At 42.0% G+C, this 21,244-nt stretch overlaps 1 protein-coding gene across 6 annotated transcripts in view; it reads left to right on the top strand.

The window, feature by feature from the left end:
* Positions 1–3,289: 3,289 nt before the first annotated feature.
* SP4 (Sp4 transcription factor) overlaps positions 3,290–21,244 on the top strand; it is a 58,841-nt gene continuing 40,886 nt past the window's right edge. The window contains exons 1-3 of one of the 6 annotated variants that reach the window (XM_036327942.1): positions 3,290–3,849; positions 4,267–4,374; positions 4,897–6,442. In XM_036327942.1, the coding sequence (XP_036183835.1) occupies positions 4,303–4,374; positions 4,897–6,442 (1,618 nt within the window). In that variant the 5' untranslated portion in view covers positions 3,290–3,849; positions 4,267–4,302. Of the gene's footprint in view, positions 3,850–3,915; positions 4,375–4,887; positions 6,443–21,244 lie in introns of those variants that run through there. The other 5 variants (XM_036327939.1, XM_036327940.1, XM_036327938.1 and 2 more) reach the window with 5 other exon arrangements.

The following is a 21,244-nucleotide window of genomic DNA, read 5'->3' as shown; positions in this document are numbered from 1 at the left end:
TAAATAGTGTCTAAGTCCTGTCTGGTCCCCTCTCCCCATGGCCAACATTTTTTGCCCACCCTCTGGAGCTCTCCACCCAGCAACTGCAAGGGAAATGCATGGCAGGGGGCCTCTAGGACACCCTCTTAGAGCTTTGAGGCAGTGTTTGATCTTAGTGGTCAGTGCTCAATGTTGTTAAATATTTTGAATAAAAATGCTAATTTCTTCTGCATATGTATATACACTAGGTCACAATATAAAATATATTTATTCTTGTGGATCATCATGAAAAAAAAATTGAAAGCTACTGTTCTATGAGAAATATGAATGTAGGAAGAAATCTTTTTCAATGAACTGCTTCCTCTGGAAATAAACCACCCTCACTGGCCTGAGGCTGAGGATTTTGTTGCTTTATATTTATACTTACTCTTATAGCTAAGACACTGGCTTTTCCTTTACTATGGTGATATCAACTTTTTAAATTATTTGGGTCAGGAATAAAAGTAAATTGGTTTAAAGAATAACATCTAATAATGTAGGTGGTACATAGCTTAAATTAGGAAGGTGGTATAAGAATGAATGTAATTTTGGAGCTCTTTCATCTAGTTAAACCTTCTATTATATAGATACTAGAGGCCCGGTGCACGAAATTCGTGCATCGGGGGGAGTCCCTCAGCCCAGCCTGCACCTTCTCCAATCCAGAACCCCTCAGACATCCCTCTTGCAATCCGGGACTACTGGCTCCTAACTGCTCACCTGCCTGCCTACCTGATCGCCACTAACCACTCTGCCTGTCTGCCTGATGCCCCTAACCACCTCTGCCTGCCTGCCTGGTTGCCCCTAACTTCCCTCCCCTGCCGGCTTGGTTGCCCCTAACCGCCTCTGACTTGGCCCCCGCCACTGTGGCTTTGTCCAGAAGGACGTCTGGATAGATGTCTGGTCTAATTAGCATATTACCCTTTTATTAGTATAGATGGTGCCTGAGAAATTATTAATTTTATTAGCCACCTGTCCCAGGTCTCATGGCTCAGCCAGGGATCAGAAGCTTTGGCCCACCTTAAAAATCAGAGCGTATTAACTATTGAAGGGTAGCACATTGATTATGTTCAGCTGTAGGCGCTTGAAAAACAGCAAATGCAGGTTTTCTCTCAACTCCTCTTATCTGCCTAAAGACAGACCCTCCAAGAGGAACTCAGTTGTCATAAACCCCCTCTTTGGGAGTCTCATCAACTATGGGAGACTGCTGTTATCACAGGAGAAGAAACCAGAAGTCTATACCACATCCAGACAACTTTGTCACAAGTTATCATTAGTCCCTGGCCCACCCCTGGATTTAGTGGGCCTATTTTGCTATAGGCCCATTCATTTTTCCTAAAAATTATTTTCTCCCTCCAAGAGGCATACATCCCCATCTCTAACTTTTCCTATTAAAATTATATTTAACCCCAAATTTTAAGCTACCATGGGGAATTATTCATTTTTCCATTTATCTCACGTGTATGCATAAGGTATACACGTTAATAAAATTGTTTTTTCTCGTTAATCTTTCATTATAGGAGTCTCAGCTAAAAGGGGTAGAGAAAAATGATTTTCTTCCCTTACACTATGTTTCACAAATACCTGTTAAATTTAGGGTGCACATATTTAGGACACTTTGTAGATCCATACTGAATGGATAAGCATTCTTTAATAACCTGTGGTTCAGAGCTAGTGGCATTGCCCCTCCAAACCAGGTTTTGTAAGGTAAGAAAACTACAGGGAATGCCCCAATTCATAAGACTGCAAAATGTCTTCCTTCATCATAGTGAATTGGGGAGGCGCCTGGTTAGAGCCGAGGATAGATAGCATGTCTGTAAATGCAAGAAGTACTTTTGAGCTTTCTGTACTGTACTGGCAGGAAAGCAGGTTTTCTAAGGATCTTCAGCTCATTGTTTAAAGAAGGCGTAGACAATAGTATCTAATTCGTTATTCCAATTGCTTTGTCTTGCTGCACTGCTGGCTTTGTCATCAGCGGATGTTGCAATTAGTTTAACAAGCAAAGGAAATGCCAGTCAAGTGCAGCAGCCCCTGGGATCTTGTCACCCTTGCTACATGGCAGGCCTTGGGTAGGAGACAAGAATGCGCAAAGCTGTGTGTGGAGCCCAGGTCAAAAGGGAGTGGGTGGCAGTGAGCCTGCGTGTGCAAGGGCCCCTGACTCCCAAGGCCAGTGTTTACATAAGCTATTCACTGCCACCTCTGAGACACTTAACCAGGCGCCTATTATACCCCATGGCATCGTCCTGACTTCAGGACTTTGGAGGAAAGCTGGGGCCAGGAGACTGCTCAAGTGCATTGGACAATAAAATGCTTTGTAGGTCAGATGTAAATTCCGCCTGCCCAGAAGCTTAGGCTGAACAGTGACCGGTGCTGACCCAAATGGACCTGGGGGTTTTTTAACCCCGAGAATCTTGTGAGGCTGTAAGTCCACCAACCATAAGCGCTACTCGGCAAAACATGATGCAGCGTTAGGAGGGCCATTGCTCTGCTCCAGCAGTCAGCCAGAGAACAACTAAAATGGAAGATCCTTCTCTGTGGGAAAGCAGGCCCCGGATTTGAAGCGGGGGGCCGCGGGGAGGGAGGGGAGCAAAGAAAGGAAAGGCGAAAGCACTTCTCCGAGAAGCCGGGTTCATTCAAACCCGGAGGACAGCAAACCCCGCCTCCCCATGCTGCCGCCCGCTCAATCGCCGAGCGCTCCGGGTGTGAGCTTGCCCCGCGGGGAGCGGCTTGGAGCCGAGGAGGCGGTGGCAGAGGTGGTTTGGGCAGCCCGGCGCGGCGGATAGGCCCAGGCAAACAACACCCATTCCCCCTCCTCTCTCAGTTCAACTCCCACTCGGCCCGGGCCACGCCCTGCCGCCACCGCCCCCTCGGGCAGCTTTCCGCTCGGCAGCGCGGCCTCGGTCGGGGGCGGGAGGGAAGGCGGTGCCAGGGAGGGGCGCCGCGGCAGCCGGAAACTACAAGGGCCAAAAGCCTTTGCGGCATCTCCCCGCCCTCTTTCTTCCACCACTCAGCGCGCGTCACCAGGGGCTCAGCCAATGGGGGCCAAGCCAGGGAAAAAGGGCGCCCGGGTCCGGATGCGCCTCGGGAAAGGCATGCTCCCTGCGCGGGGGCAGCGGCCAGTTCGCTCGGCGCGCCAAGCCGTCTGTGGCCAGTGCGCCCCTGCATCCGCCCCTCCGGCTCCCCTTAAGCGGTAGCCCTACTTTTTTCCTTAGTGGCAATTCCGAGGGGTGCTGGAGCGGGGTTTTGAGGGGAGGGCGCAGGGGAATGAGTAGGGGGCGGGATATCCTGAGACAACAAGTTTGGCTGCATGGAGGGCCTACCGGCCGCGCGCCCGAGCTAGAACGCCGAGAGAAAGAGCACAGAGGAGCCAAGAGAGGAACAGAAAAGCTGCAAAAAGAATAACCCCGAGAAAGGGGTGGAGAGGAGGCGGCCCCAGCGCCCCGGCCCCCGGCAGGTCGGCGGCCAATCCGCTGGGGGAAGGGGTGGAGAGTCGGCGGCTCTGGCGGAGAGAGGCCGAGGGGGGTGGGGAGTCGGCCCGGCTCGCGCCGCCCTGGCCCCGCCCCTGGCCCGCGCTGCCGCCCGCGCCGCGCGCCGCCGCTGTCAATCAAGGGCGAGTCAGCCGGGCTCGGGCGGAGAGAGGAGCTGCTACGCCACAGCCCAGCGGCGGCCATTCGCGGAAAAAGAGGCAGAGCCTGTGCCAGCTACAGCCTCCTCCGAGCCACCGCGGGCGGGCGGGACCGGCCTCTCCTCCCGCCTCGCCCCCACCCCCACCCCCACCCACCTCTCCCCCAGCGTCTCCGTCTGAGGGTTTGTCCTGTTAATGCGGGATGAGCGGTACGTATTCTCCACCCCCCTCGGTCTCCTTCGCCGCCTCCCTCTCCCTCCTTCCCCAGACCCTGCTCGGTTCTCCCCCCTCCCCCGGGGCTGCTGAGATGCTAAGGGGAGGAGGAGAGGGCGGGAGAGAATCAGGGGGAGGGAAGGAGGGTTGTGTTTTGTCTTCATGTCTGAGCGAGAACAGCCTCCTTTTGGGTGTCGCTCTGGAGCCGGTGGGTCGGGTTTCCAACCACGTTTTGTGATACCCCCTCCTCCCTGCCCTCCTCCTCCCCACCCCCTGCCGGCGTGCGTGGACCGCGGGTGTATGGAGACTGCTGCTCGCAGGGGCGGGAGAGGCGAGAAGGGGGGAGTCGAATGCTAATCATCCTGGTAACCTGTTGTCGTGCCTGTGTGTTGGGGGGGTTTGTTGCAGATCAGAAGAAGGAGGAGGAGGAGGAGGCGGCGGCAGCGGCGATGGCTACAGAAGGAGGGAAACCCTCTGAGCCAGAGAATAACAATAAAAAAACCAAAACCTCAGGCTCCCAGGTAAAAGGAAACATATTAAACATGTCATCACGGAACGTAAGGGGAAAGAGGGAGTTATGCCCTTTAAATGCCCAGAAGTTAAGACCAGGATAAACATGTTTATCCACTCAAAGCATCTTTCTGAGAGTGAGGAAGTTAAATTGTAAATTTATAAAGATTTTACGTTTGAGGGTAACGTTGGTTAAAATGACACTAGGAACTCAGACTATAAAAAAAAAAACCAAACCGGTGTGTATTTTTCCCAAGGACATTTTGAGTTCAGGAGAATAACACTTTTAAGGAAGTTTGTTAGAAATTTTCTTTTATTTAAACTTTGTATTACAGGATCAGCTTCCTTATTCCTACATCTTACTGATTTTGTTAATATTTCTTTTTTTATTTCTGCCACTTCCTGAGTAAGTTCTTAAATGTAGAGCTGTCAAAATAAATAACTAAGCCCCTCCCAACTACTGGCCTCCACTAAATCCGCCCACTTTTTTTCCCCCCTCTCCTTTACCATCCCCTTTTGGGTAGGACTCTCAGCCCTCTCCTCTGGCTTTACTGGCAGCTACTTGCAGCAAAATAGGGACTCCTGGTGAAAACCAAGCAACTGGACAACAGCAAATTATTATAGATCCAAGCCAAGGATTGGTGCAACTTCAAAATCAACCACAACAGCTAGAACTGGTCACAACACAACTTGGTGGAAACGCTTGGCAACTTGTTGCCTCCACTCCTCCTGCTTCAAAAGAAAATAACGTTTCTCAACCAGCTTCTAGTTCGTCTAGTTCTTCCAGCAGTAATAACGGGAGTGCATCTCCTACAAAAACTAAATCAGGTAATTCTTCCACCCCTGGTCAATTTCAAGTCATCCAAGTACAAAATCCAAGTGGTAGCGTACAGTACCAAGTGATTCCACAACTTCAGACAGTGGAAGGCCAGCAAATTCAGATCAATCCAACTAGTAGTTCATCTCTACAGGAGTTGCAGGGTCAAATTCAGCTCATTTCTGCAGGTAATAATCAAGCTATCCTCACGGCTGCTAACAGGACAGCTTCTGGGAATATTCTTGCTCAAAACCTGGCAAATCAGACAGTTCCAGTCCAAATTAGACCTGGTGTTTCAATACCACTGCAATTACAGACCCTTCCTGGTACTCAGGCTCAAGTTGTAACAACCCTGCCAATTAACATTGGAGGAGTGACTTTAGCTTTGCCAGTGATAAACAACGTGGCTGCAGGAGGTGGGACAGGACAGGTTGGCCAGCCTGCTACTACTACTGATAGTGGGACCTCTAATGGGAGTCAGTTAATTTCCACACCCACCACCACCACTGCTTCTTCCAGTACTATGCCAGAATCCCCCTCCTCCTCCACCACCTGCACAACCACTGCTTCAACTTCTCTGACCAGCAGTGACACGTTAGTGAGCTCAGCAGATACGGGCCAGTATGCAAGCACATCAGCCAATAATTCAGAACGCACTATTGAAGAATCTCAAACACCTGCTGCTACTGAGTCTGAAGCCCAGAGCTCCAGTCAGCTTCAGTCGAATGGGATACAGAATACACAGGATCAATCAAACTCTCTTCAGCAGGTGCAAATTGTAGGCCAGCCTATTTTACAACAGATCCAGATCCAACAGCCTCAGCAACAGATTATTCAGGCTATTCCGCCACAGTCATTTCAACTCCAGTCAGGGCAGACAATTCAGACCATCCAGCAGCAGCCTTTGCAGAATGTTCAACTTCAAGCAGTAAATCCGACTCAGGTGCTTATCAGGGCTCCAACTCTAACACCTTCAGGGCAAATCAGTTGGCAAACAGTACAGGTTCAGAATATTCAGAGTCTCTCCAATTTGCAAGTTCAGAATGCTGGGTTATCCCAACAGTTAACCATCACCCCAGTGTCTTCAAGCGGTGGCACAACTCTTGCTCAGATTGCTCCTGTGGCTGTTGCTGGTGCCCCGATAACTTTGAATACTGCCCAGCTTGCATCAGTGCCTAACCTTCAGACAGTGAGTGTTGCCAACCTGGGTGCGGCAGGCGTTCAAGTGCAAGGAGTTCCAGTTACCATCACTAGTGTTGCGGGTAAGTTACTACAGTCTTTTTCTCTTTAAGGGCCTTTCATACAGTTTTTAGTAACCATCAGTTATTGCTTTTCTTTGCTGATTCTTAGATTTGATGTAGACCTCTGAAGTAAACAGATAATTTTAAGGAGTCGAAAATACGAGGGAATGCTATGCTATCATAACTGTAATCATTTGTGTGGCCTTTTCACACGTGTACATTTTTAATGTTAGGTTTTATGTGTTAAATTTGTTAAGACAGTTTTATAAAATTCTTCCATGGAGCAGAACTTCCTGATTAGAATCAGTATAGTCCTCTGTAATTTAGAGATCATATTTGAGTACACTTGAACTCTTGTAAAAGAACCCTAGTCACAGCGATGTTTTTATCTTCAGGGAAAGTAGGTCTAAATTTGAATTAGTATACAGTTGTGAGCCTGTTGAAGTTTTAATTCTACTTTGTAATAAGGCTTACTTTTTCTTAAATGGGTAGTTACTTCTCATGCTTCAGCGTCTTGTTGCCCATGCTTTTGAGTTTTATTATACAGTATTGTTTTAAACTAGGTATTGATGCAGTTGAGAGATAAAATTTTACGTTGCAAGTTGTTTGATTAACTTTTTTGCTAAAACCAGGAGTTGCTCAGGCTTTTGAGTTAATAGTCCTTCACATATAAAATTACATTTAAGTAAGTCTTATGGTAGTTATGTTATTTATAGATATTTTTAGTGTTAAGTTGGTGGAAAGAAATTGAAGATAGTAAAATGTCACTGACTAGAATTAATTGTAGCAAGATCATTTTAAAACCAGTTGTAAAGCAGTTATTTGTTATGCATATAAATAATATTTCTGAAGTATTTGGAAAACTAGTCATAAGTATTTTAATCTTTCTGGACCAGTCTTATTTACCTACTACCTTTTGTTTTCTAATAATTAAACACTCTTCATTGATTCTGATTTAGTGAAAACCTAGTTGTCATTTTAGTGTCTTTGATATTTTCAGACCTCTTTAAATATTTGTGTTTTGATAATCTGACATGAATAAGCATTCACTTTTGAGTGACCTTAAAACAACTTTCAGAAAAATTATGCTAGGGTTTTGGGTGTGTTTTTTTTTTAAGTGAATTAGCTAAAGTCGATGTATATATTTAAAATTGGAAACTGCTGGATAGAGGTCTCTGATTCAGGAGACACAGATTACATATTTTATTTAGATACCATTACCTCCAAACCAGAGCTATCCAGTAGAATTTTGTGATGATGGGATGGTCTATATCTGTTATCCAGTATGTTAGCCACTAAGCCATGTGTGGCTTTTGATCACTTAAAATGTGGCTATTGCAACTGAGGAACTGAATTTCAAATTTTATTTATTTTTAATTTAAATAGTCACATGTGGCTAGTGGTTCCTGTGTTGACATGGAGTATTTTGAATGTGGTATTTTTTCCCCTGAAACTATTATAGCAGAGTTATATAAGTGCTTCCCTGAATTACATTCCGTAACTTGCTTTGTTCTGAATCTTTTTCTAAATATTGACAATCACTTAAGTATTTCAGAAAAGTGTCTGTTTTGGTGGATTGAATGATAGTTTCCATTTTCAAAGCAAAAATTATTTTACTTATATTTTGTCTTGTCTATTAAGCATTAGTGAATTTTTAAAAGAATCGAGTAACTTATAGCTTAGTTGATATATAATCAGTTTTGTTCTCTAATTAATATCATTTACAACCCAGAATTTTCCCCTTGCCCATTGCGAGGGTAAGTCAATGCTAACTGAGACTATGATCTGACCGTCTGAGATTCACTTGAATATTACAAATGCAGGATCCAGCTTCTGGAACTGCGATTTGGGGGGAGGAAGTGGTCAAGGGATTTGCCTTTCCAACAGACTTTCTAGGTGATTCTAAATCTTACTGAAATTTGAGAAACAAAGGTCTAGTCATTAGTGAACCAGAAGGCAAAATGTGGAAGCAGGTGGCTGTCAAGTGAGTTCGTATGTGCCTCAGAGAATGGATTTTGAGAGCAAATAAAAGTTACAGTTTTTATTCTATAAATATTTATTGACTGGTTGTGTGCTGAGCACTTCCAGTAGTTGTATTTAGTCCATCATTTCCAGTATACTTTTTTTTTATTTAAAGAGTTTTCATGATGTTGGGGCACTCAAATGTATGAGGAAATTTGAACTTCACATAGTTGGATTTCTTTTTCTCCTGAAACCAAAGATCTTAAATTTTGTTGTTGTTGAAGAGCATATTTCTGAGAGATAGGCTCAATCATTTTAAGGCGATAGCATGTTTCTAAGACCAGAAATGTACCCTGATTTCTACAAGTCATTGCAGTTAATCGGCCTAGTTATTTGCAGATTTACCTTCCTAGCACAGTAGGGCTTGACAAATGTTTGCCGAATTGAGGTACAGAAGATAATGGAGAAGATTGCAGTTTGGAATTGGGAGCACGCCTTGGTGTAGTTTTAATGGAGCTAATGAAATAGCTCTGATTTCATTCATTTCTTTTGGCTTTGAGTTTTAAAGACATTAAAAGGGGACACGAGGTACTTTACTGTCTGTAGAAGGGGGAGTATGAGCAATAAGTGCCTATATATTCCTTTTATAAATGAGCCCTGGAAGTTAGGTCCTTTACTTTGTGTCCCCATTCACCTTTTAGTACTTTTTTGTTATTTCATGCCCTCCTGCCCGCCAGGAGAATGGTATTGTTTAGTTTTGTTTAATTTATGGCGGAAAATTAAACAAATATTCATGACATCTATTACAAGGGCTTGAAAAAATTATTAGTGTCAGTTTTGAATGTAATGGCTAGCTCAAGAATAAGGGACTGAAAGTTTTCTACCATCCATCCTCATGTTGTAGGGAAGGTACTGCATGATATGGGCAGAAAAGGAAAAAAATTATACACGGTAAATTGAAGGAAACAATTCTGGAGGCTGGGGAGCTCAATACTTGATTTTATGAAATGAGACTGATAATGACAACCTACGTGGATCCTCTTTCCTTAATAATGTATTCAGCATAATGTGTTTTTGTGGTTTGGTCTCAGCTTGAAATCCTGAGTTCCAGGCTGAGCATCTAGCATTTAATTAGTTAGACTTGTAGTAGGATCTAAATACATGTATCCCCTGCATACTATTATTTGTTTCCTTGTTGGGATTGTGAGTTTGACTTTGACTAAAGGAAAAGCAGAAATCCTATTTTAAGTTAAGAGCAAAGGTAACAACCAATCATACTGTTGTTAGTTTAAGAACATCCTTTGTTTTAACTAAGTGAGAAAATGGAAGATGTTTTGCTGAAAAAGAACTACCTGTTTTCACAATGTACTGTGGTAGCCAAAGAGCCCTAGATAAAGCAAACTTTTAGCAGTTACATCTCTTTAAAGGAAGTAGAATATGCGGGGACCATTGGTATTTAAATCTGTAATTAACTTGCATTGGACAGCGATTTGATTTTTGGGGGACTGTAATCATCATATATAGTAACAGGTCATACTTTTGCTGAATGGGTGGATATTTATCAGTTTTAATGACAGTTACCGTTTTTATGCTAATTCTCACAGAAAGGTAGTTCATACTTGAGGAAAATATGTTAGCCTTTCAAGAACTTGACTCTCTTACCTTCCTTTACTTTTGGGGGGATTTAAGTTATGAAACCTGTGGATTTGGCAGAACCAGGAATGGGAGGGCCAGTTTTTCATTTATTGCTGAAAATGGGAACAAAGAAAATAATTGACATTTATATTAAATTAAAAACCTAACTTAATCAATCTCTTACTTGAAACATTTTTCCAGAGGTACTAAAAGTAGGAAATTGACTTGAAGTTTAATACAGTATGGTTTTCCTTTGCCAAATCTATTGATTTGGATTTTCCTAGTAGGCATCTTAATATAACATGTACATGTATGTTATATAAATATACACACATATATGCATATACACTTATACAGGGTGTCCCCAAAAAATGTATACACTAACAGTTGGTAGCTCAATTGATGTTTCTTTTATTTCAATTATAAACCATTGGAATTAATAATGGTATTCAAAGTGTGTATACATTTTGGGGGGACATATACATATACATGTGCTCCTGTGTTTGGTGTTATTTCCTTTTTCAGAGAAGTCAGGTTTACTCTTTTAGTCTTCTCTAAAATCTTCTAATTCTGTTCATTATAGATTGGAATTCATTATGAGGAGCTTATTTATATCTTGCACCCTGTACAAGTGATTTAGGTTCTAAACTACTAAGTTGGACCTTTAAGGTTTGTTGATGTTGCCAAAACAGTATTCTTGCCTATTTTTAAGATTTTAATAAAAGATAAAAAAGTACTGTGTAGAGCCACATTAATTTTTTAAAAGGACATCTTTGAGAAGGATTTCAGGTTAGAGAGAGAAACAATGGAAAACAGAGTTTTAATCATCTGCTTTTGAAACCCAGATCAGAGAATATATAACAAGTAATACTTAAGGAATATTGGAGCAGATAAAGCAAGTTAAGAGGAAAAAAGAAAAGGAAGGTTCAGCTTGATAAAAAAGGAAGATAGGGACAAGTTGCTATATGTAGATTTTGTAGAAATAACAGATATACAAAAATGATAAATTTATTTTGAAAGGATCTTCGAGATTATTTCTCATTAGTTGTAGCATTTTGGTATTGCTCAAGTCTATAAAGGAATTTTGTGTTTTTACTGTTAGGAGTGCAAGCAGAAATATGTGTGAGAGGTTCTGTAGTGCTACATGAAGTACTGTAGGAAAGACATAATAAGGATTGACAGTAAAAGGGGAACCTGGCCTGATAACAGACCATATGTACATGTAAGTTCTTCTGTACTCTTCTGATCTAGGTATGAGATGTGATAGGATGTTTGTAATGCTTGTATTTTGCTACCTAGTGAATGAGCAAATTGTGGCAAAGGTAACCTGTTGGGCCACAAATTGGCTTATAGAAGTATGTGGTAAGATAAAGGCTTAATGAGCTTGTCATCTAAGGTAACTTAAAGATAATTGACTGTTTCTCTCCCTCCCTCATTCCTTAGTGGTATTTTAGAAATAAAGAAACCAAAGCCCAGAAAGATTGAATGACTTCCTGGTACTTTGTGGCAAAGTGAGGGCTGGGAACTTGACTTCGGCTCCAGTTGTCTTTCTGCTGTATTTATGACTTTATTATACAAGGCCTTTTCTAGTAAGGAGGCTTAGATTAGGGACCTGAGAGGGGGAGTATCCAGCTTGAGTTGGTCTTCTCGCATAGACTGCCTATTTATTTCCACTGGGTATTCAGCCTTAGTATGTTGAATACAATATTGGTGAAAAGTGCAATTCTCTAGGTTTCCTTGTTGTTGAATTCATCAGTGGAACCAAAATGGTACTATTTTGTTCTTTCTTGAAAGAGCAAATTGAGAACTAGAGATCAGTAAATTTTGTGTGTAGGTAAGCAAATCCTCACGCTGTTGAGATAGTGTATCTTTCCCCAAACTATAGTTAGAAATGGATTAAAAAAAAAACAACTTGTGGAAGAAGAAAATAAACATTTATTGTTTACCTAGTATGTGTAAAATTTGAACAAGCTATTTATAACTCTCTAAAACCCACAAAATCAGATTGGTATTACTGTGCCCATTTTACAGGTAGCCTCACTGAGCTCCAATTTCTGTAAGCAAATCTGCCCTTGCAGTAAGTGGTAGAGCCAGGAGTTAAAATCATCTCTGATTCTGAGGCTTTTATTTATGTGACAAGCTAAAAGGGTAAGTCCACAAATAAAGGCTGTTTTCTAAACTCTTTTTGTCTGGTGCATACTTAAAGGGTGAGCAATTTTAAAAATTGAGTACTGACTGTACAGTTAGGATTTCTTCTAACGCTAACATTGTGTGGCACTGACAATTATGACCAAATGTGATTTAAAAAAAAATGGTGAATAGAAACTAGGGTGGCTGCATGGAGACCTCTGTGTTAAACTCAGATTTTAAAATACTGTATGTGGAAGATGGAAGGAGGCACATAGGACTAAGAATGAAAAGGAAAAGCAGCTTGACATTTTCATTTTAAGAATAATATCAGGAAAGCAAAAACCCATAATAAAGCCAGGCTTTTAAAATTATTTTAAACAACTTGTTAAGGCTTTACATCAAAGCAAGATACACTCATTGAGCAAAATTGTGTAATATGGAGAAGATAGAGAAAGGCAGAGCATCTCCATTCTGCTTCTGTTAACCAGCAAGGAAAATGCAGTTACAGCTGAAATGACTAGAGCTGTAACTTTCTCAGAGATATTTGTGCAAAGTTAAGTGAGGAGATAAAGGACATTTAGTTGCTTTTCAGGATGATCACCGTGATCAAGATGAATGCTATCCTAGAGTTCAGAAGGAATTTTCAGATTTAGTTTAAGGCCAGTATCAGTAACTTAAAAATTACACATAGAAAAATTGAGCATGAATAACCACCTCACTTTTTAAAAACATCCCACACCGCAGACAAATGAGTTTGATACCATCCTTCACAAAGTTTCTTGAATGAATTATCAAGTGGTTGTCCTTTGAGTATTTAAAAAATTTCAGGGATCATTGGGAGCCATTATGTTTCACTAAGAATAGTTTCTATACTTATCTATTCTTTCTTTGGGGTTTCCAGATGAGTGAGTATATAGAGGAATAACATCAACACAATGTAGTTTGATTTATAATCATGATTTCTATAAAGGCTCATACTTGATTGCTCAATTATATGAAAAATGTTGATTGTCCACCTGAATGGCGGCCTCTGATATTGTGGCATAGGATTCTATTCTTGATACAGTCTTGTTTAACTATTTTCACCCCTAAGTGCCAGATTGAAGGATACCATATTTACTGAATTCAAAGATGAGACAAGGCTGGGAGAAGTTGTTAATAATTATGATAGGAAATAGAATTGAGGTTCTGAGTGATCCTAATAGGCTAGAATGCTGGGCCAGGATTAGCAAGATAAATATAACAGGAAAGATCCTCAAGGGGAAGAGGTATTGCATACCTACAAGATGAAAAACCTGGCTTGGCGGCAGAGTATATGAAGATGATTTGGGATTTATTGGACTTAATATGAACTAAAAGTAGATTAAAGCTCTCGACTTTGTGCTAGTAAGACCAGTATTGTGTACAATACTAGGTGGCACATTTTAAATGGGACATTGACAAACTGGCAAGCATATCAAGAAGGATTCCCAGGATGAAAAGTGTGGAAAACATTTCTTACGAGCAATAATTGAAGAGTAATTTTCATTGTTCAAGAACACAAGAGAAAGTGTGACAGCTGTCTTCAGATGGATGGAGGGCTGGGTTTTTTGTAATTGAAATATTCCTGTTTTGTTTGGTCTTAGGAAAACAGTGGAGTGTGTATTTCTGTATACACATGGACTAGAGCTGTACAATAATGGAATGGTTTGGTTCATGATGTAGTGATCATCTTACCATCTGAGACTGGAGGATATCAGAAACACTGGAATGTAGAATTTTTTTGTATTATATAGAACAGCGGTCGCCAACCTTTCAGACCTCACGGACCACCAGTGGTCTGCGGACCACCAGTTGGTGACCGCTGATATAGTTTGATTAGATAAAGTATGAGTCTTCATCTAATTCTAAAATATAAGATTCTGTGAATATTTGAGTACATGATCCTGTTCTGGGTACTTCCATCCAGCATGTGGTGAGAGTGCTCTATAGGTTTAGTTAAACTTACATGATTAACTAAGCATTTAGGAATTTTTTTCGGGATCACATTTACCATTTTTCTTGTTACAAAAAAGCAGTATAATTAAGATGAATTCTATTAATAAATTAGTACTTAAATTCACAAGTTAATAGATTTCTCTGTTCTTGATTCTACTTTTAGATGCTATTTTTCTAAGTCATTAGCACTTTTATTTGGTGTCTACCAAAGCCTTAGTATTTTAAATATATACTTCAGTGTCCAACATTGAATTTGTAGTTAGGATAGTTGATGTCAGTAGCCCTTTAACCACAGTCATGTGTCTGAACTGTCACTTTAGTAAGAACAATGTAATTACTTTTTCTTGAGTGGAATTGGAGAGCAGTTGGAAAATCTAGGATTCTAGTGGATTTTAAACTCTGGGAAGCACTCACAGCTTCAAAGTTGTTAATTTACCCTGTGGAGTAAGCAAATCCAGTATCCCCTTTTTTGGCTCAGACTATCTAACATATAGGTGTTTTTAAAACAATATTTGAGACTTAAGATTCTTGAATAGAAAAAGTAATACTTGAAGCAAATGAAGGATCTCCTTTCCTTATGTATGGTAAGAGAGTTAGGTGCTGGAACTATCTGCTTGATCAGAGGTGTGGTTCAAGTAGTGGGTTTGTTATTACAGCAGATGTGTATGGAGAGGCCTCCTAGAGCACAGGTATTTTGTATTTTGTGTTGGTTGGTTGGTTGGTCAGATTTGACAAGAGGAGACACAGAAAAAAAATTATCATACTCACTGGTCTAGAGAGAGAGAGTTACTGTATGCCTAGGGTCACATGTGAGGGAGCATCATGGGAGTTTACTCAACCAAACATGTGGAGAGCAGAGAAGAGAGCTAGGACCCATGGTCAAGTGCCTTTATTGGGGGTGGGCAGAGAGGAGGAGTCAGGGTGGAGTACACAAGAAAAGTATGAGGGGATTTTACTGATGTGTATAAATGTTACTAGCAAAGTCAGGGGAAGTTAGGAAAGGAAACACACCTGACAGGAGCCACTTACACACTGGCGCACCTGATTTCCTGGGTTGGGTGCTCACAGCTTGCTTGTGGGGATGTTGAGGCAGGTGGAGAAAATGACATTTTAAAATTTATATTACAACAGGACTAAGAATTAGAACTCTTACATTTTTGCTTGGGTGCTGCTCCCAATTAGCTTTTCCATCCTGGCAAACATGGTATAATGGAGCTTTATCTCTTTTTTATTTGTAAATTAGTGGTATTAATTTCTTCCTTCTTCAACTTATAGAGTTGCAAAGATCAGATGAAATCCTATCTAATAAAAGAGAAACATGGTAATTGGCGTACAACCGCTACCCTTCCCATTGGCTAATCAGCGAGATATGCAAATTAACTGCCAGCCAAGATGGCGGCCGGCAGCCAGGCAGCTTGAAACTAACATGAGGCTTGCTTGCTTCAGTGACGGAGGACTGCAACGTTCCCCGCCTGCCTTGCCGGCCTCTGAGCCTGCAGTTTCAAACATTGTAACAAATATAGACACTAAACAAAACCCCAGAAACCTGCTTTCAACCAGCTGGGATCTCAGAGCTGGAGTTGATACAGAGTTTCGATTATAGAACCGAAACAAACCAGATACCTGCTTTCAGGAGCGGAGGCCTAAGAGCTGGAGCCTCGGAGCTAAACCTGGCCCAGATTAAAAAAAGAAAAAAAGGAGCAGTTGGGAGCTTCAGTCCCAGCCTGAAAACAGCCCTCAGCCCTTCACCCAGACTGGCCAGGCACCCCAGTGGAGACCCCCCACCCTGAAGGGTGTGTGACCAGCTGCAAACAGCCATCATCCCCTCATTCAGGCTGGCCAGGCACCCCAGTGGGGAACCCCACCCTGATCCAGGACACCCTTCAGGGAAAACCAGCCAGCCCCCACCCATGCACCAGGCCTCTATTCTATATAATATGCCTCCCAGCACTGGGATCAGCGGAACTGAGAGGCCTCCTGGCACCGGGATCAGTGTGACAGGGGGCAGCACCCAAACCCCCTGATCGCCCTGCGGCTCTGTGTGTGACAGGGGGCGGGGCCACAACCTCCCTATCTGCCCTGCTCTGTTCGCGACAGGTGAAGGCGCCCCAACCCCCTGATCGGCCCTGCTCTGTGCCTGATAGGGGGGAGCTCTCCAACCCCCTGATCACCCTGCGGCTCTGTGTGTGACAGGGTGCAGCGCCCCAACCCCCTCACCCCATGGGCCCTGCTCTGTGTGTGATGGGGTAGAGCCATAACCTCCCCATCAGCCCTGCCCTGAGTGTGACAGTGGCGGCGCCCCAACCCCCGATCGGCCCTGCTCTGTGGGTGATAGAGGGCGGCGCCCTAACCCCCCCACCCTCCACGGGCCCTGCTCTGTGTGTGATGGGGTAGAGCCATAACCTCCCCATCGGCCCTGTCCTGAGTGTGACAGTGGCGGCGCCCCAACCCCCTGATCGGCCCTGCTCTGTGGGTGATAGAGGGTGGCGCCCCAACCCCCTGATCCGCCCTGCTCTGTGTGTGACAGGGGGCGGTGCCCCAACTCCCCTATCGGCCCTACTCTGTGAGTGACGGGGGAGCTCCCCAAACCCCTGATGGGCCCTGCTCTGTGTGTGACAGGGGGCAGCGCCCCAACCCCTTGATTGGCCCTGCTCTGTGCGTGACAGGGGGTGGCACCATGACCTCCCCATCGACCCTGCCTTGAGTGTGACAGGGGGCGGTGCCCCAACCCCCCAATTGGCCCTACCCTGAGCGTGACTGAGGGTGGCATCGCAACCTCCCAATCCACCCTGCTCTGTGCATGACAGGGGGCGGCGCCCCAACTCCCCAATCAGGCCTGCTCTGAGCCCAACCAGGGGCTGCACCTAGGGATTGGGCCTGCCCTCTGCCACCCGGGAGCAGGCCTAAGCCAGCAGGTCGTTATCTCCCAAGGGGTCCCAGACTGCAAGAGGGCACAGGCCGGGCTGAGGGACCCCCCCGCCCCCCCGAGTGCACAAATTTTTGTGCACCGGGCCTCTAGTATTATGTATAAAAAGGCTTTGAATGTTAAATGAAAACTTTATATGGAAGTTGGTAACCTGGTAAAATCTTTATGTAGCAATGCCTACTAGAACCGTGGTCGGCAAACTGCGGCTCGCGAGCCACATGCGGCTCTTTGGCCCCTTGAGTGGCTCTTCCTAAGCCTTAGGAGTACTCTAAGTTAATAACAATGTACCCACCTATATAGTTTAAGTTTAAAAAATTTGGCTCTCAAAAGAAATTTAAATTGTTGTACTGTTGATATTTGGCTCTGTTGACTAATGAGTTTGCCGACCACTGCACTAGAAGAATTTTTTTAGATATGGATATTAGCTTGAGTTAAATATCACAGCTAAACAAGAGAGAGTTGTATATAAGGAATATCTTGAGGGCTTCGCTGAAGTGCAGCCAAGGATATGGGGAGAGGTGTATCTACAGGTGGAAAAGTAGCAGTGTGTTTTGGCATAGTAAGAACTCTAAACGTTTGCTGTCTGCTCAGTCTGTGTGAGGCTCTGATTTCACTAACCTGTCTTAAAAGAACGCTTATGTTGGGGAGATAAGGCTTCCATACGTGAAACAATTATATGGCAGTTGCAATTGAATATAAGAGTTTTTAGTAAAGTACTGGGTTTTGAAGTATGGAAAAATGTATACGCAAGCTCAGAGACAAGTGAGATCAGTGGATTGGAGTAAACAAGGAAAGAGGCTTTCTGTGATGGACATAGGACTTGAAACAGGCCTTCAAGATCAGATTGGAAAGTGGACATTTGAGATTTGAGGATAGAGAGGTGAAAAGAGAGAGGATTCCTTGAGCCAAGTGGTGGAACATGGAATGAAAAACATGAAGCACTCACACAGAAGCTTATGTCTCACAGAAGGAGTGGTATTCTTTGTCTTTGCACGCCAGAAACACACAGTGGTTTCTCAGAGTATCTGAGGGTACGCTAAGTGAACAGCCAGAGAAGATGTGTGTTCATTGGATCATTGGATAGTTTCCTAACATTTTGTTTGAAGAAGAGATTCTGCCAAAATAGTAAAAATAAGTTTGAAAAACATGAATCTAGTCGATGGAAGCAATTGGAAAGATCTGAGATGCAAATGATATTTAGAGTATTTCTCTATAGATAAAAGTGTGGAAAAGTTATAAACCAGGAGCCCAGTAAAAAGGTTGTTGGGGAAATTTAGTCATGAATTCAAAATTCTAGACTAGAATGGATATGACAGTGAAGTTGTTTAATATAAAAAAATAGGTTGTTAAACTTCTCTTTAGATTAACCAATGCCACCCAATAAATTTAGTAAAAAGGAAAAACAACTTCTCTTTAGTACACAGAATGTTGACATGAAAGAAATGGTAAGGGATTTAGTAAAAATATCAGGTTGCTTGTTCTTTTTCTGTACTGTGTATCAAGCATAATATGGCATTGAGAAGCTAATGATGAATGAAGTATTTGCTGCTTTCATGGAATATATTATCTGTGGTGGTATTTCTTTGCTTCTGAAACATACCTTTTTTCCCCCTATTTTAACATCTCTGAAATTGAAATGCACCTTATAACCATAGGCATGTCACTGTTTAATTAGCAGAATTTTTTCTTCTTTAGGATCACTTGTATCTTAGACTCAATGGAATATGATGAATATATATAGTTAATGAAATTTCAGCATGGCGTTTGGTTTATAGAGGCTATGAATAAAGTGTTATAGAAACCCAGAGAAAAGAAAAACTAGTTGTGCTTATAGGGTTCTGGGAATGTTTCATGGAGAGGGTGATAACTGGGCTTGCCTATAAAGAATAACTGAAAGTTTTCCAGGTTGGGATGACAAGAGTCATTTCAGGTTATGTTGGATTTTACATGCAGTTTGGAAATTCAGTTAAGGAGTCTTCTATAAGACTTAGATCAAGGAATATTAGTATACATTAAAGTTGAATTGTGAACTTGCTGTAGGCAGGAGCTGTGTTATATATATTCTCATACATTGATGAACATTGCTCAGTGCATATTAAACAAGGGGACAGGACACAGGTGGAGAACTTTGATTTCATAGGAGACTAGGATGGATGGATCCTTGCAGTAGATTCAAGGTGCATATTTGAAAAGGAAAGAGTATGATCATAAAAGGAAAAGTGATTAGTAAAATGAAATAAAAGGAATTTACATCTGATTGTGTTTCATGTGTTTTGTTAGACAGTTGCAGGTAAGAATCTTAGCAGTGACTGGAGTTTTGGTAAGAAAAATTGAAGGTAAAGTGTCCAGGTTGTTTCTGTTCTTAATGTGGCCAGAGAGGGTTTAGTACAGTTCTGTAAATAATGAGTCAAGTTACCATAGCTTTTTGTTCACAGAGGCGGAGCTGCTTTTGCAGAGGAGTATAGGAACCAGATAGTGATCTGTGCTGTGGTAAGTGGGTACCTGTGCCTGGTGTGGGGTTGAGGGAGGTGGAAAATTCTTGTTCGGTTGTAGTTGAGGGTGAAGAGGGAAGAGGAAAAGACTAGATGCATATGGTGATGAGTTCTAACTGGATTTATATAGGAGAAATCATTATACTTAAAGTGGTTTGTAAATTCTATGTGTTTTCCCATATAGTTAAGCATGCATATTAACTGATTAGAGATTTTAGCGTCGGACAGATATTTGTCATAAATACTAAAAACTATAATATGCTTGTTGAAGCAGTAATTTGATTTGTGATTTTATTAATACAGTTTTATAAAGTTAAAGCACACTGTGTTTTTATTTCTAGAATTTCTCTCACCTTTTGTCCTCATTAGTACGATGTCATTACCCATATTGATTTTAATGATCGGGCAGGGTAAATGATTTTAGTAACCTCTTGATAGACTTTCGTCCATTTCATGGACTCCCTGCTGGCAGACTGCATCCATTTAATTTAGTCAGCAAATAGGTATTCAGCATCTGTATTTTGCGTGTGAGAATTGTTGTATTCATTTATAAAGTTGAATAACATGGCCTGGCCATTGTACCTAAGTGGTTGAACATCGACCCATGAACCAGGAGATAACAGTTTGATTCTTGGACAGGGCACATGCCTGGGTTGTGGGCTCAATCCCTGGTAGGGGGTATGCAGAGGTGGCCAATCGATGATTATCATTACTGATTTTTCTCTCTCTCTCCCTCTCCTATCCTCTCTCCAAAATCAATATAAACATATTAAGATGTTTTGTTTTGTTTTTAAAGTTGAATGACATGGGATTGAACTCCTATTTCCATAATGTTCTAATAGAGAAAGAAGTAATTTAACTTTCATGAATGAAACAAGAAGTAAAAGGGTTCTTCTTTAACCCTTATGTTTGTTTTATATGTGGCTCATATTTCCTGCATGTTTATAGTATGCTAGATAACTGTATGCAGTACTTGATAAACTCATTTACTCTTCAGAACACCCTATAAAGTTATCATTATGAGGTACAAAACCTGAGGCCCAGTAGTAAAGAACTTGCTCAAGACTACATAATCCAAACAAATTCTTTTTCTAGAACCCTGTACTTTAACCATTACCACTTACTGTCACTCCATATGTACTTCCTATGTCTGGGTTTTCTATGATTAATTGTTTGTTATGTGTCAGACACTGTCCTTAAGCATTTTACATATATGATTTAATTTTTGCAATTCTATAAAAAATGTAATGATGGTGACTGTATTTTATACAACAGGAAACTAGGGCTGTCAGAGGTTAATATCTTGACCAAGGTCATACAGTATGTTAGGCAGCTAGTAAGTGAGACTACTTTATATGGCTGGTCTAGGTGGGCAGGACTGTTGCCTACCTTTACAACTAAGCAATACTATCTTAAATATCTTACTGTAACTGTAGTATATTCAATAAGCACTGATTCCTATATCTTTAGCTGAACATTCTATTCTCCAGGGCAGTGATTTTCAGCCTTTTTCATCTTATGGCACACATAAACTAATTACAAAAATTCTGCGACACACCGAAAAATATAATAGATATAATTGTGGTTGATTTACAAAAAGAAAAAGAATAATAGTAATTATCTACCCTTTTTGCTCCAAAGTGACTTTTTAAAAATTCCAGTGCCTAAACTTGTATATAAGGATTTCTAGTATCAATAAGA

Source organism: Myotis myotis, unplaced genomic scaffold, assembly GCF_014108235.1.
Source record: "Myotis myotis isolate mMyoMyo1 unplaced genomic scaffold, mMyoMyo1.p scaffold_m19_p_11, whole genome shotgun sequence".
NCBI classification, from domain to species: domain Eukaryota; kingdom Metazoa; phylum Chordata; class Mammalia; order Chiroptera; family Vespertilionidae; genus Myotis; species Myotis myotis.
This window is presented reverse-complemented; position numbering and strand designations above follow the sequence as displayed.